Raw genomic sequence first — 14,308 nt, 5'->3', positions numbered from 1 at the left:
GTGGCTACTAGCCATGTGACTACAGAGAATCTTCCTATTCAGATGTCGTTCACTTCTGAAACCCAGTGTGAGGAGGTAGCATCAAGAGAAGGACCTTGGCTCTTTGCCCTGGTTTTGGCCCTCCAGGGCAACTGGTTGGCTGCTGTGTGAAACAAGATGCTGAAACAGCTAGGACCACTGGTCTAGGCCAGGAAGGCTCTTCTTACGAGAAATCGGGGTGGGATGGTAGAGCAAATGTTAGCCAACGTCCTTGGGGATGAACTTGTTGTAAAGTAGGCCTCCAAGTACATAGGCGGGTCAGGTTCTGACCAGTGATGGAGATCTCCTCAGAGGTGTAAACATGACTGTGATTATAAAATCCTAACCTTACTTGTCAGTTCTTGTGGTCCTTACATCCTGCCCATAAGGTAGGGAAGGCATGAAACCAGTCGAGGCCACCTAGAGAGATTTGAACTGGAAATGTAGTTCAGCCTTTGGGTACAAACAAATAAAGAACAGTTAAGTGGAGTCGCTAGCTTCTCACTGACCACTGTAGCAGTTTGAACTGGAGTTTAGCCTCGTACACACATTACATTGGGAGGGGGTGTTACAAATTTTTACCAGGTCAAGAGAAATGATGCTTGAACACAGGATTTAATTTCACATAGAACATGCGTAAGAGCAGCTACCTAGGGTTGCCAACCTCTGGGTGAGGCCTGGAGATCTCCTGGAGAAAATGGCTGCCTTGGAGAATAGACTATGGTATTATATCCCGGGGAGGTCCCTCCCCTCCCTAAACCCTGTCCTCAGGCTCCATCCCTAAATCTCCATGAATTTCCCAACCTGGAGCTGGAGACCTGAACTGTATCTTGGAAACAGTCCCATTATTCAGAAAGCTACAGCCTTCACACCTCTTTGCAGACACCAACAAGAATTGGCTGTTTGTGTGGTAGGAGGTCTGTCATAGATTCCTTTTGTTTCTCTGCACTTGTAGTAGTGAAGGCTTTGACACCGATTGAGTCGATATGACTGTGTTAAGTTGCTGAGAGAACCAGCTGTTTACAGGCCATCTTCTGTGAGGGAAGGTAAAGTTGTCAGTTTGGTGTGGATTGAAGTCTACCACAAAGCATTGCTGTGGATTGGGGATAGGTTTCAGGAGATGGGGTAGAAAATGCCAAGAGGAAATGGCTAATGGCTTGAGAGAGGGACCAAAGGAAAGATTGGGATAGAATGAGGACTCAAAAAATGGCAGAGAAGATCAAGAACTGAGCCAAATATTTTTAGTGTCCTTTTTTTCAGTTATTCCTTTGCTCCCTGCACTAAAATTTTAGTACGGATTTCTTGGTAATGACTAGAAGGTATGTTTGGCCTTCGTGGTGTATGTCTGTGTTGCTGGCCTCTGCACTTTCTTCTCTAAATTTTTGCCGACTGAGAAATCTGGTCAAAACTGGCCATTTGCATGAAGGGCTACTGAGTCCCCAGCAGGCTAAACCCAGAGGTTCATGGGGCAGGGCCAGGTGAATGACATCAAACTGAATTGCAGTGTGAATGGTCCTTCTTCCACACAGTGCTAAGCACTGGAACAAATGGTATTTGTCAATGTGTCTAGTTACAGCTATGCGCTGGACTTTTAAACCATGTGATGGACTTTTAAACACATTTTTTTAACAAACTCAGTTTATTCTACTATCATATTAAAAATAAAGGTCTCTTCTTTTCTAAATGCTGCCACTAGGGCTGCTTTGGGAGGTGGAGGGTGGCACACAAGGAGAAAGGATCTTTAACTCTGAGTGATTCCGCACACATTGGATAATGCACTTCCAATCCTCTTTGTAGATCATTTGGAACGGATTTTTTTGTGTGCGGAACAAAAAATCCACCTCAAACGATTGATAAAGCGCATTGAAAGTGCATTATCCAACGTGTGCGGAATCAGCCTCTTTCTTCCCCATTTTTTTTCTTGTAAATATGACCACTCTGAGTTGCTTTTACCTCTGCTACCCGGCGGGGGGACTCTTATTTTCTAATCTAATAATCACATCTGATCTTAGGGTGGATTTGCAGGGTCGCCTCCATCTCTTGCCCCACCCCATCTGATTTCTGTAGTTGCTCAGTGATAGGAATTGAGTGGATCTGGTTGTCTGAAGGTGACCGCTGTTTGCTGGAGGAAAATTGACTAGCTACTTGCTCACTAAGAATTTTTCTCTGATTTTCAAAATCTGCCACCTGAATATGACTACATGCTCAGAATCTCCAATTTACTCAACAACAGCAGCAAAAGGTTTGGCAGAGTAAAGTGTTTTACACGTATTGCATTTCTAGACATCTTAAAATACGGTGTTGTGGCTCGTAATATTCCTAGTGATCAATTGGTCTTCATCTCTTATATGCTCCATTACTTGGAACCCACTCTGGGGGCCTTTTTTACAAGTAGCACTCTGCATTTCCTGTCTCTCGAATGGAGAAGTTTGGATTTAAATCATAACGTACATGTTAATTTAAGAATGGCAGTTTCCTGCTTCCATCTGCTCAGCCACAAATGATACATCTCTGGCTGATGTTACTTCTGAAAAATTCCTGAATCTGTAGGACTAAAAAAACCCACCCTATTTTGCTCCACAATATTGCTGAGATCTGTATTGTTTTCTTATGGAACTCATTTTTGGACGCAGACGCGGGGTCAAACCTGCTCTGACTCAATACTGTACATCTAGATTTTAAAAATTATTTTTCTTTTGTTATATTAATAAAGAATACGAAAGGGAAAAAAATAAGAAAAAATTCAATAGGAGTCCATATCATATAAAATGATCATAGTTAAGTTAAAATATGTTAATTTTATTGAATTCTGACAGAATTAACAAAACTATCATCTAGAATACGCCAGATCTTCTCCGTTTATATATTCTGTGGGCTGAGCGAAGGTTATCTCTTTGGGGATAACAAAGAACCTTGCTTGTGTCAGAACGAAATTCGAGTCCAATATCATCTGAGTAGGGTTGCCAGATGGTACTTTAAAAGTTACCTGACTCGCCAGAGATGATTTCCTTGCGTACATGTGTTCCTAAGCCTGGCACAATGATGTCACTCCTGGAAGTGATGTCATCCGCCGCCCCCAGCTCCCTGAGCAGCTTTTGCCGGGCCAGCCTCACAGGGCCAAACTACACGTGACGAATGACACTTGAATGGCAAGTGTATTCCTCCCTGTTCACTTGCCCTCCACTTGCTCTCCACTCGATCCACTTGCCGTTCAAGTGTCATTTGTCACTTGTAGCTTGGCCCACAGAGTGGCAAAGCAGCAGAGCAAGGCCTGGTCTAAGCCGCCGCCACAGCAGCTCTTTCCCCAGCTCTGCTGAGCAGAGCAAGGCCCAGGCCAGGCTGTAGTGGTTCCTCTTTCCCTTACAGGCTGTTGCCAGAAGTCTGGTATTTTGATCCCATTTCCCCCAGACAGTCCAAGAAAATACTGGACTGTCTAGGTGAAACCCAGACGTTTGGCAACCCTACATCTAAGATATCAACAATTTCCCATGGTATAAGCTTTCAGGAGACAAATCTCACTTCATTAGATACCCTGCCAGAGCCCGGTAGCTATTTTCCAGGAAGAGTTCACCTCGTTCTTCAAGTGATGAGGACTATACCAGTCCAAACCTCAAACTTATACCCAGTACATTGCTGGATATTCACCTGTGATCTAGGAGATGCCATCTTCTCAGCATCATATGAAAAGGAAGCTAGTGTTCCTGGCAGCATTTGCAGGATCGGTAAAGGATAGGGATCCCAGATCTCTCAATGAGAGTGGAGGATCCCCTGCTCCCACCTTCTGCCTCTCCCACCACTCACCTGTCTGGCAGGGGGGAAAGGTGAAGGAACAGGCCTCTCGGGCGCACTCCCAGGGTGGCATGACAATGTTACTCCTGGGAGTGATGTCATCGCACCACCAAAGGAGTGCTCCCACACCTCATAGCGGGCCAATTTGGGTCTAAAATGGGCTGAATCAGGCCCATTTGGGGCCCAGCCTTCTGCAAAGTGCAGGAGTGCTCCTGGGCCTTGCACAGTGACATCACTTCCTGGAAGTGACATCATCACACCACCTCAGGATCTCGCTTGTGCAAAGACAAACAATAAGGTGAATACCGAGTCCCCCCTCTCCCACTAGGAGGGTAAGGGGACCTGGCAACCCCAGTAAAGGATACTTTGTCGGACAGGCTTGAATGACCAGTTGCTGTCTCTCTCCTGGATGGTGCAATTTTGACTACCTCCCTCCCCTGGAATCTTTATAATGCTGTCTAGTAGGTATGTCCCACCCAACTAGTTAAACCTGCCTTTTGTAGACCAAACTGGCCCCGAATTGATGCCTGGGGACAAACAAACACTCCCCCACCTGAGACACATGTAGTACATAGCCAGCCAAGCAAAACCTGCATCCCCTTTATTCCCCACAGCACTGTTAATAGTTCCTTGAGGTATGCCATAATGTGTCGTGTGACCATTTGCAACAAAAACAAGCCATTCCTGTGTTTCCCTAAGAACCATTTATTGACCAGGAACTGCTTGGAGATGCCAAAGGATAATTTTATCATGTGTGCAAACACTTGCAAAATGTTTATCAGTTTCCAGTTCTTCCTTTTCTAGACCTAACTCTGCCTGTGTCCTTTGAATGAAACAGCAGCAACTGGCTACTGACTGATAAGCAGGGATACAAAACTCTTGTAAAGCTGCCATTTATACATAGAGGACACGCCACATTTTTTTCAAAATATATCTTCCTTTGCAAAATCATGGACACGTTTCACCCCCCCGCCCCGAAACCCAAATAAGCAGTGTGGTGTAGTGGTTAAAGCAGAGGTCCCCAACTTTTTTGAGCTTCAAGGCAGGTAGTGGCTTACAGTTCTCTCTCTAAGAGAACCACAGTCTAGAGTTCCTTGCTATCTAAACCATCGAGTTGGTTCATTGAATGAGAATACACTGTAATTTTTTCAGCTCAGCTACAGACCTACATTTTGCACTGCTGTCTTTTAGGGATTGTGAAGGGTGCTTTAAAAAAAAAAAACAACTAAAATGTGCCTATCTGAATTCATGCAGTCCTGGCCCCATAATGCGTCACCAGATGTGCTCAAAAATAATATTTTAAGCTCCTTTTTCTGCTTGGATATACAGAAGTTAAATATTTTTAAATCTGTTTCTAAAAAGAGAACACCAATATAAACAAGTTGTAAAGGGGCTTCTTTCAGCATAAAAGTGGAATGAAAGCAGGCCTGGTGTGCTTCAATGGGGAAGAATGTTTGCAATAACAGGACTTCTGATGAAAAGATCCTTCCCTGTGTGTCTGTGACACCGAAGTTCAGGCAAAGATCGCTCCTTTACACTAAGATCTGCTGGCTGATTTTGAGTATCTTGGCATATTGTAGGGTGCAGGTGGTCGTGGGGATACATTGAAAAAAATGGCTTGTGCAGGCATCTTCTCCATCAATGGTCTTCAGCCTTCCCAGACTAGACACTCATCTTTAATCCCCAGGAGACATGAGACCCAGAACGCAGTAGATGAGAGATGTCATGATCATGTGACAGGAAGGAGGAAGCCAGAGTTATGACCTCATTGGTATGGGTGCTAAGACCATGGGCAGCAGACCAAAAGTGCCAGATGCCAGGAAGTGCACCATTATGAGAACAGGACCCAGCCAAAGGGCAAAGCCACAGAGGAATCCTCTGCACTGCTGAGTGACTTGACCCAACCATCCTGTTGCTCTTCTCAGTGCATGTGCAAAGAGGCAGGAGCTGTGGAATCCTTGATCCCCATACATGAGCACTAGCTAGGGTTGCCTGGCATCCAGCGGGAGGGTTGGAGATGGGGAAATGGAGGTTGAGTGACAGCAGCTACATCATGACATCACTTCAGGGGGAAACCTGAAAGTTACATAAGGTAGCTCTAGGAATCACCACAAACTCTATGGTCAAAACCATAGAGATTCCAGTACCTCGTGTCACTTCCAGGAACTGACATGATGACACAGCTGACATAACTGTTGTTTAAAAAAAATTCTCTTGTTGCTGCTCAAAGCAGCAGCAGGTAAACAAGGCTGTGGCAAGAGGCCTCCCCCTGGTAGCAATATGCCTGGCAGCTGCCCTAGCACTAGCAGCAAGTCCTTCCAAAAGGCGACAAAGAAATATGGCTGCTTTATTAGGGCTCTCATGATCCAGAAGGTGTTGCTTTACAACCTGATGGGTTAAAGATGGCTGTCCTATGCAAAATGGAATGAGAGTGTAGGAGAACCATAATCCCAACCCCCTTCGCACTCGCTAGGAGAAGTTCTTGGTTCCATGCGCCTTCATTTTCTTTTTCCCTCTTTCAGAATCTGAGCTGCCAGAAAGGATCCATTTCCAGGAAACATGGCGGAGAAGGGGTCACCGTTTGTCATGGGCTTGTTGGTGATGGGCAACGTTGTGATCATGGTGAGTGTGTTGGGCTTCAAGCTGAGGCAATTGTGTCGTTCTTCTACTGACAGAAAGAGATTCTTGGCTTTTGGCTGTAGGATCCTAAAAAATGGGGGGATGGCAGTTACCACAGGTTATTCTTAACAGCCTCCCGTATTCATGCAGCTTGCAGGACTGGCTCTGTATGCTGAGTCCGTCTGGGTGACGGCCGATCCGTACAAAGTGTACCCCATCATGGGTGTCTCAGGCAAAGATGACGTCTACGCAGGTGCTTGGATCTCCATCTTCACGGGCTTTGCCTTCTTCTGCGTCTGCGTCTTCGGTATTATCAGCCTGGTGCAAGGCAACCGTCTTATGGTGTTACTGGTGAGTATGAGAGCCAAGAAGGGACCTCTGTGAATACTAGCTTCTTTTTTTAAAAAATCTGATTCACTCAGTCTCTGTAGGGAAGGGGGCGAGGGAAGTTTTGACAGTCATCTCCTGATTATGGGATGAGACCAACGTTGCTGTGGAAGGAGACAGGGAAAGCAGGTGGCTGGAAGAAGGGCTCCCTGCTTGGTGCTTGGTATATTGACATTCATCCCATACTGGCTGCTGAACAGGCTTTGGGTGTTTTATTTTTTAAACCCTGTTTGACCAGAGATAACTATGGAGTAGGGTAAGGGTTGCCAACTCCAGCTTGGGAAATTCCTGGAGATATGAGGGTGGTGCTTGGAGAGGGCAGAGTTTGGGAAATGGAGGGAGCTAAGCAGGGGTGTGATGCCATAAAGTCTACCTTCAGCTGCCATTATATCCAGGGGAACTTATCTTTGTAGCCCGGAAACTAGCTGTAATGATAGGAGGACGCCAGTCCCCACACTAAAGTCGATAACCCTGCTATGGGGCAAGAGAGAGTGTGTATGCAGGCCTAAGTATGGGGTGGGGATGAAGGGATGGGGAATCCAAAAGCCACATAATGCCTTTTACTAGGTCCAGCCAAATGACACAAAAACAGTCGGCAAGCTTTTCCGTTCTCCAGAATACTTCCAGTCTGCTGAAATGTTCTTGAGGACTTGAACACTTGCCAGCTCTTTTGTGGCATTTTAGTTGGTGGTCATCAAAGGCATTACGTGACTTTGGGGTTTGCATTTCACTTTAGACTGATGCAACTGCCTGCAACCTCTTTCTACTTATAGAGTCCCAACCCGAGCTGCAAGCTGTTTATCATAATATGGTTTCCGCTTCAGAACAGAAATGTTGCTTTAATGACTGATGAGATTGTATTACGGGGTGTAACTGTCTGTGCACCTGTGTTGTACTTTGTACCAGGCCCTGATAAATGGTATGTGGGCCCTGTATGTCCATGTAGAGAGGGGTTCAATGGTACCCAGTATTCGGACCATCATTGAGCCTCCCGCCGCCTTCTCCTATCCAATGACATCCTGTCCGTCCGGGTGTCTCCCTCTTTGTATTTGAGGGCAGGAATTTGCAATAGGCCATCTGAGTTATGATTTTATGATATGATTTTAATTGTATTTATATAATTATGTTTTTATGAATGTTGTACCCCGTCCTGAGCCTGCTTGTGGGGAGGGTGGGCTAAATACCAAATAAAGTAAAGTAGAGCATCTGCTTGGCATGCAGAAGGTCCCAGGTTCAATCCCCGCCATCTCCAATTAAAAGGACCAAGCAGTAGGTCTGCCTGAGACCCTGGAGAGCTACTGCCAGTATAGGTAGACAGTACTGAGACTGGACTAATGGTCTGAGTCAGGAGAAGGCTACGTAGAGAGAATAAATGTTTCAGCTTTGAAACAATGGCGCTCTCTCTCCCACTTGGGTTTCTGAGTTGAAATAGGGAAGGTCGACTTGCTGTCATGCCCCCTGCTGGAGTCTCACCTTGTCATTTCCATCCACAGTATCTGGTCCTCATCTTGGTTGTCTATATGTTTGAGTGTGCATCTTGCATCACATCCTACACCCACCGTGACTTCGTAAGTATGGGAGGAGATGTCTTCCAGTGAATCCATTTTGATGATGGCAGAAGTTCTTGCCTTGGTCAGATTGGAGGGGGAGGCGGTGTAGGTTGTGCTTCTGCCTAAGAAGCTAATCCACTGCAGGAGAGGAGGTGCCACATATTAAAATGATAAAGATCTGCTCCAAAACACTGCCTCACAAAGCCTTTCTGGGTTTTTGGGAAGCCACTTTCCACCACATGCATTTAACTTGGCCTGATGCCATTCTTGTCTGGGGCAGAAAACAGGTAAATTTTCCCAGTAGTGGCCCTTCAAAACTTCATTCATTGACTTGATGGTTGCAAGTGCTATCAAACTGCAAGTGACTTATAGTGGCCCCACAGGGTTTTCAAGGCAAGAGATGTTCAGAAGTTGTTTGCCATTACCTGCCTCTGTATAAGGACCCTGGACTTCTATGGTGATCTCCCATCCAAGTACTAATCCAGGCCAGCCCTGCTTACCTCCATGATCAGATGAGATTGGGCTAGCCTGGGCCATCCAGATAATTTATTTACTTATTTCATTTATATTCCACTTTTCTCACTGAAACTTGAGGCAGACTATGGAATTAGAAAACAATGCACTAAAAACTGGTATAATAATACTGAAAAGGGCAATAATTTTGGGTTACAAAACTGGAGTCTATTATAATAAAAACAGTATGAAACAATATGAAAAGTTCCTATTTTTCACAACTACAACCCTAGTTCCTATGTAAACAGACTTTCCTATACTATTTTGCATGTTCTGTGGAACAAGAAAAGTGCCACTTTAAGCCATGCAGCTCACTGGCTATACCGAACATAGCATCACACTGCTTCTTGATTCCAGAGATTCAAGCAGTTGTGGAAACGTGGAGTGCTTGTTTTGCCATTGACTGGAGGTTACTGATGGCTGTGCTCTCAGTGGCTAGAGCAGCTGAGCAGTAAATGTTGAAAGTTTCATTCTACAAACTGATTCATGCCAGTGTCTCTTACGGGATCAACCAGCTGTCATTACAAACTCTTGAGCTTTGCAGGACGGTTATTCAGGCATAGTCTTACAAGGTTAAATGAAATGGGATCGCTTTTTTAACATATTTTCATTCCATCTCTTCCAATTCTCCCCCTTACTGCATGGCTTCTGTCCACACTGGCCCTGTGATCTCCAGCACTGCCTTGTTGGTGGTCCAAAGAGACCCTTCCTTCCTTTTCACCAGTAGAAAAACTGGTTGGATTCACCCCAAGGACGACAAGCATCTCTTCCTGAAAAAAAGTCTTTACATTCAAAAGTTTGCAGTGCTTTCCAAATAGGATTTGGCCTAGAATTGCTTCAACAAAGATAAAAGTAGCCTAGAAATACTGGGGTGTATCCAACCATGCCCAAACTTTGTGGAGCTGCTTTCCCACTTTCTTCTCCCACTGCAGTCTGCTATGTAGGCAAATATCTTTGAGGAGAATGTTCTATGGGCTGGATGTCCCCGGTGGAAATGTTCTCTCCCCAGTTGTATCACTTCCGATAGTAGGAAAAGCCAGCTTAGGCCCTCTGGTCTTCAGAAAAGGGCAGGTTTCAATGGGCCAAGAGGGTCTTTCCAATCCTTGCATATAGTTAAACTGGTTTTTTGGAAACAGACTTTTCAGACTACGTGGCTCATGCCAAGAAGTTTGGGAATGTGGCTCACCAACATAGTTTCTTCTCCCTTCCCCACCCAGGTGGTTTCAAATTCCAATTTGGTAAAAAAACAGATGTTGACCTTCTATTCCGCTGACACATACCAAGGCCGGGAACTCACCCGGATGTGGGACCGTTTCATGATGGAGGTAAGATGCCCAACCCCACGGGGTCTCAATTGAGCAGAACTGCCTGGAGCTGGTCTTGGCCCAATTGCGACTTTGTCAAGGCCAGAAAGTGGCTCGGTGGAAGTTGTGATTGGTTGATTAATTTTTTAGCCCGCCCTCCCTGCAAGCAGGCTCAGGGTGGGTTACAATCATAAATAAGGTACAATAGATAAAACCAGGACTTTTTTTCTGGGAAAAGAGGTGGTGGAACTCAGTGGTGGAACTCACGACTGCACAATGACATCACTTTGGTCAGCTGGGACAAGGGGGGAGTTTTTTAAAGTTTAAATTGCCCTTGGTGAAAATGGTCACATGGCCGGTAGCCCCGCCCCCTGATCTCCAGACAGAGGGGAGTTTAGATTGCCCTCCGCGCCGCTGAGCTCAACTCCCCTCTGTCTGGAGATCAGGGGGCGGGGCCACCAGCCATGTGACCATTTTCAAGAGGTGCCGGAACTCCATTCCACCGTGTTCCTGCTGAAAAAAAGCCCTGGATAAAACCAATAAAATAACAACTCAGTGCAAACATGAATATCAGCATTCCAGATGGGGCACCCTTCCCCTGTCCCACCATACACAAGGTAAGAAAAGGGTGGAGGTGTGGGTTGGTGAAACTGCACAGCCAACCAGATCACAGTTAGGATATATGAAAGCAGCATATATGCCTTGGAGAAGAGCAAGATTTGAGGCCAGCGGCACCTCGAAGACCAACAAGATTTCCAGGTTCATAAGCTTTTGGGAGTCAAACTCTCTCAAAATCTTGGTGGTCTTTAAGGTGCGACTGGACTTGCATCATGCTCTTCTAATGAAGGCCAACATGGCTTCCCACCTGAAAATGTTTGTCTCCTGTAACTCTTGGGAGGAAACAATCAGTTGCTAAAAATGTTATGGCACACAATTTATTAAACGTGGTCAGTCTTTCTGGGACTGCTTGGTGGATGGATCATCCCGCTTCCGACATCTCAGGCGCGCTCGCAGTGTCCCTAGTGAGGACACAAGGCAAGTCCTCAGCAACAGGGCTTGCCAAGGAGGCTGGCGCAGGAGCGTGCCAGGCCGCTTGCCTCCCCCATAGTGCTCCCCACGGTGGCAGCCACCTGATTCATCCCCATTGTGGCCGTATCGGGTAGCTGGAGCGGCTGTCCCCCCCCCCTCCCCACAGCGCTCTCCCTGCCTCACCAGACGCCCTATTCAGCACAGGACTGAATGGGGCGACTGCCAGGTGCAGAGCCAGGCTGCCTGCCTCCTCTCCCCCCAGCAAGGGGAGGCAGCGAGCCAGCCACTTCTCCCTGCCCAGCTGATCAGCAGGCAAGGGTAGGCAGTGAGCCTGCCACTTCTCCCTGCCCAGCTGATCAGCAGGCAAGGGGTGCGGTGAGCCAGCCGCCTTCCTTGTCCAGCTGATGGCGGGAAGGAGGTGGGCACCTTTGCCCTCTCCAGCTGATCCGCTGGGGACTGGGTAGGAAGGGCAGGGGCCCTGCCAGCTCACCCACCTGCCAGCCCTCCCCAGCCCCAGCTTTCTAGAGCCCATTGTATTTCCACAATGGACTTTGTTGCTAGTATCTAAATAAATGATGTTTTTACATGTTACTGCTGTGTACCGAGCCATCTGCCACTGTTGGAAAGCCTCTCTGGATCTGCTTAGTGCCCTCGGAATAGTTCCACTATTCCTGAATGCAATAGGCAGGGAGGGGAGTGGCTGGGGCTGCTCTGTGGTGAAGCATCTGCTTTGCATGCGGAGGGTCCCAAGTTCATTCCCCAGCATCTCCAGCTGAAAGGGCTCTGGAGCCGGTGATATGAAAGACCTCTCCCTGAGACCCTGAAGAGCTGCTGCCAGTCTGAGTAGGCAATACTGACCTCGATGGACCAAAGATATGATTACAGTGTAAGGCAGCTTCATGCATAGCGCAGCACAGCCTATAAGATGCCCAAAAGTCGTTCGTGCAACAGGAAGTACAAACTCTCACCAGTGTGATTTTCTCCCCTTTCCCGCTCTAGCAACAATGCTGCGGTACCACTCACCCCCTGGACTGGGTGAACTTTACCTCGGTCTTTCGCAGCAGGTACCCTGAGGTGGTGGCCCCCTGGCCGTTCTACTGTTGCAAGCGAGACCCCAACTTCATCATCATCAACGAAGAAGGCTGCAGACTGGGGCATGTTGACTACATCAATACCAAGGTACTGGAATCTTCTGTGTTTCTTCAGCTGTTCCTGGGTGTTTTTGTGGGAAACGGGCTTTAATCGAATAAAGGCTCCCTCTCCAGGTCAAAGAGAGCTGCCCAGTTCCCTTTTGGAACTGGAGGAGCCGGCAGCACTCTTAACATCAGGAAAGGAGCCATGATTCAGTGGTAGAGTGTAGGCCCTACATGCAGACAATCCCAGGTTCAGTTTCCAATACGTCATGTTAAAAACTGGCGGGTGATAGGGCCAGCAATGACCCTCCTCTGCTTTGCAGGTCCATTATATGATGCTGGGTTTGGTGGACCAAGGTCACTCCCATCGTTCCTTTTCTCTTTGAGAAAGCCTCACCCAGTTCTTCCTTTCTCCAGGGCTGCTTTGAGCACATCAAACATGCAGTAGACAGCTACGCTTGGGGCGTTTCCTGGTTCGGCTTTGCTATCCTGATGCTCACGGTGAGGGAGTCCCCAGTTGCATGGTTTGTTGGTGGGGGAAAGGAAACTGATAGCTATGGGGCTACTGTGGAATGTGCCTAACAATAACTTCTTTCCCCCCCCCATTTAGTGCCCTGTGGTCCTCCTGGCCATATACCATTACACCACAATGTGAGGAGCTCCAGCTGGTCAAGTTGGCTTGCAGCCTGCGATAGAAGAAGACTTTATTCTACTAGGCAGAGAAAGGAATCCTCGGCCACCTTCCTACAGAGACCTCTCTGCGTCTTCTCTTGTACCCACATCACATACCGTAATGTGTCCTTGAAGGGTGGCCTAATATCCGCAATTGGGCTACGGCCGGTCTTCAGCTGGGCCCCTTCAATTTGCGGTCTTGTCACTGGGGTCTCCTATGGAGGAATCTTCCCAATTTCTTTGTACAACTTTTTTATTTTTAAAATATGTCAAATGCAAATTGAAATTCTGAGATTGATGAGCGCTCTTAATGTAAAATACGGACTTAATCTGTTCTGTTTAAAATTGAGCTGGAATGCCAGAGAATAATTAATTACCACCACCCCTTTTCTTTTGACGTAAGATCGGGTAGAGAAAGTGCCTTAAAGTGCTTTTTCTGGGATGGACTTTCTTGCCTCCCCCCTTCCCCAGTCCAAATAACTTCCTAATTTATGGAGCCCCCTACTGGAGAACAAGCAGATAAATCCCTAGTAAACTTGGGATGGAAGCACCCAATAGCTTCTGAAGGGGATTTCTCCCAGTTTTTGTGCCTTTTGTACAGAGGATGGCCTAGGACCAGGGCTTTTTTTCAGCAGGAGCACGGTGGAACAGAGTTCCGGCACCTCTTGAAAATGGTCACATGGCCGGTGGCTCCGCCCCTGATCTCCAGACAGAGGGGAGTTTAGAGGGCAATCTAAACTCCCCTCTGTCTGGATATCTGGGGTGGGGCCACCGGACATGTGACCATTTTCGCCAAGGGCGATTTAAACTTTTAAAAACTCCCCCCTTGTTCCAGCTGACCCAAAGTGACATCATTGTGCGGTCCTGAGTTCCACCACCTCTTTTCCCAGAAAAAAAGCCCTGCCTAGGACTGTCATTTGTTACTGTTTCCTTGACCGAATCAAAATGGTTATGGAATTGGTCAGTCCTTTGGAGAGGTGCCCACTGGAGAAATATCTTGTTTCTTCGGAATGTCCCAAACATAGCATGTGTGTCACGTGGAAATTAGGTAATGCAGATAAAAGGTCATTCCTTTTATCTCTGCATCAAAAGGGGGTTGAGAATTGCTGTTTTAAAAGATCAGGATTTGAGTCCAGGGACACTTTAGAGACCAACCAGATTTTCAGGATGTAAGCTTTTGAGAGCTGAAGCTCTCTCCTTCTGCACTTTTGGACTTAAATCCTACTGTTCTACTGCAGACCAACACAGCTAACCACTTAAAACCGTTTTTTAAAAATAATAGCTGGGAATCCAG

The 14,308-nt window shown here is 46.8% G+C and overlaps 1 protein-coding gene across 1 annotated transcript; it reads left to right on the top strand.

The window, feature by feature from the left end:
* Positions 1-6,366: 6,366 nt before the first annotated feature.
* Positions 6,367-12,997, top strand: UPK1A (uroplakin 1A). The gene is made up of 7 exons (XM_054999879.1): positions 6,367-6,429; positions 6,577-6,777; positions 8,307-8,381; positions 10,094-10,201; positions 12,209-12,388; positions 12,760-12,843; positions 12,953-12,997. The coding sequence occupies exons 1-7, from the start codon at positions 6,367-6,369 to the stop codon at positions 12,995-12,997; spliced, it is 756 nt and encodes a 251-aa protein (XP_054855854.1).
* Positions 12,998-14,308: the final 1,311 nt, after the last annotated feature.

The sequence above is a fragment of the Eublepharis macularius genome, chromosome 15 (assembly GCF_028583425.1).
Source record: "Eublepharis macularius isolate TG4126 chromosome 15, MPM_Emac_v1.0, whole genome shotgun sequence".
NCBI lineage: Eukaryota > Metazoa > Chordata > Lepidosauria > Squamata > Eublepharidae > Eublepharis > Eublepharis macularius.
Note: the sequence above shows the minus strand (reverse complement) of the source record. Positions and strands in the feature narration are given on the sequence as shown.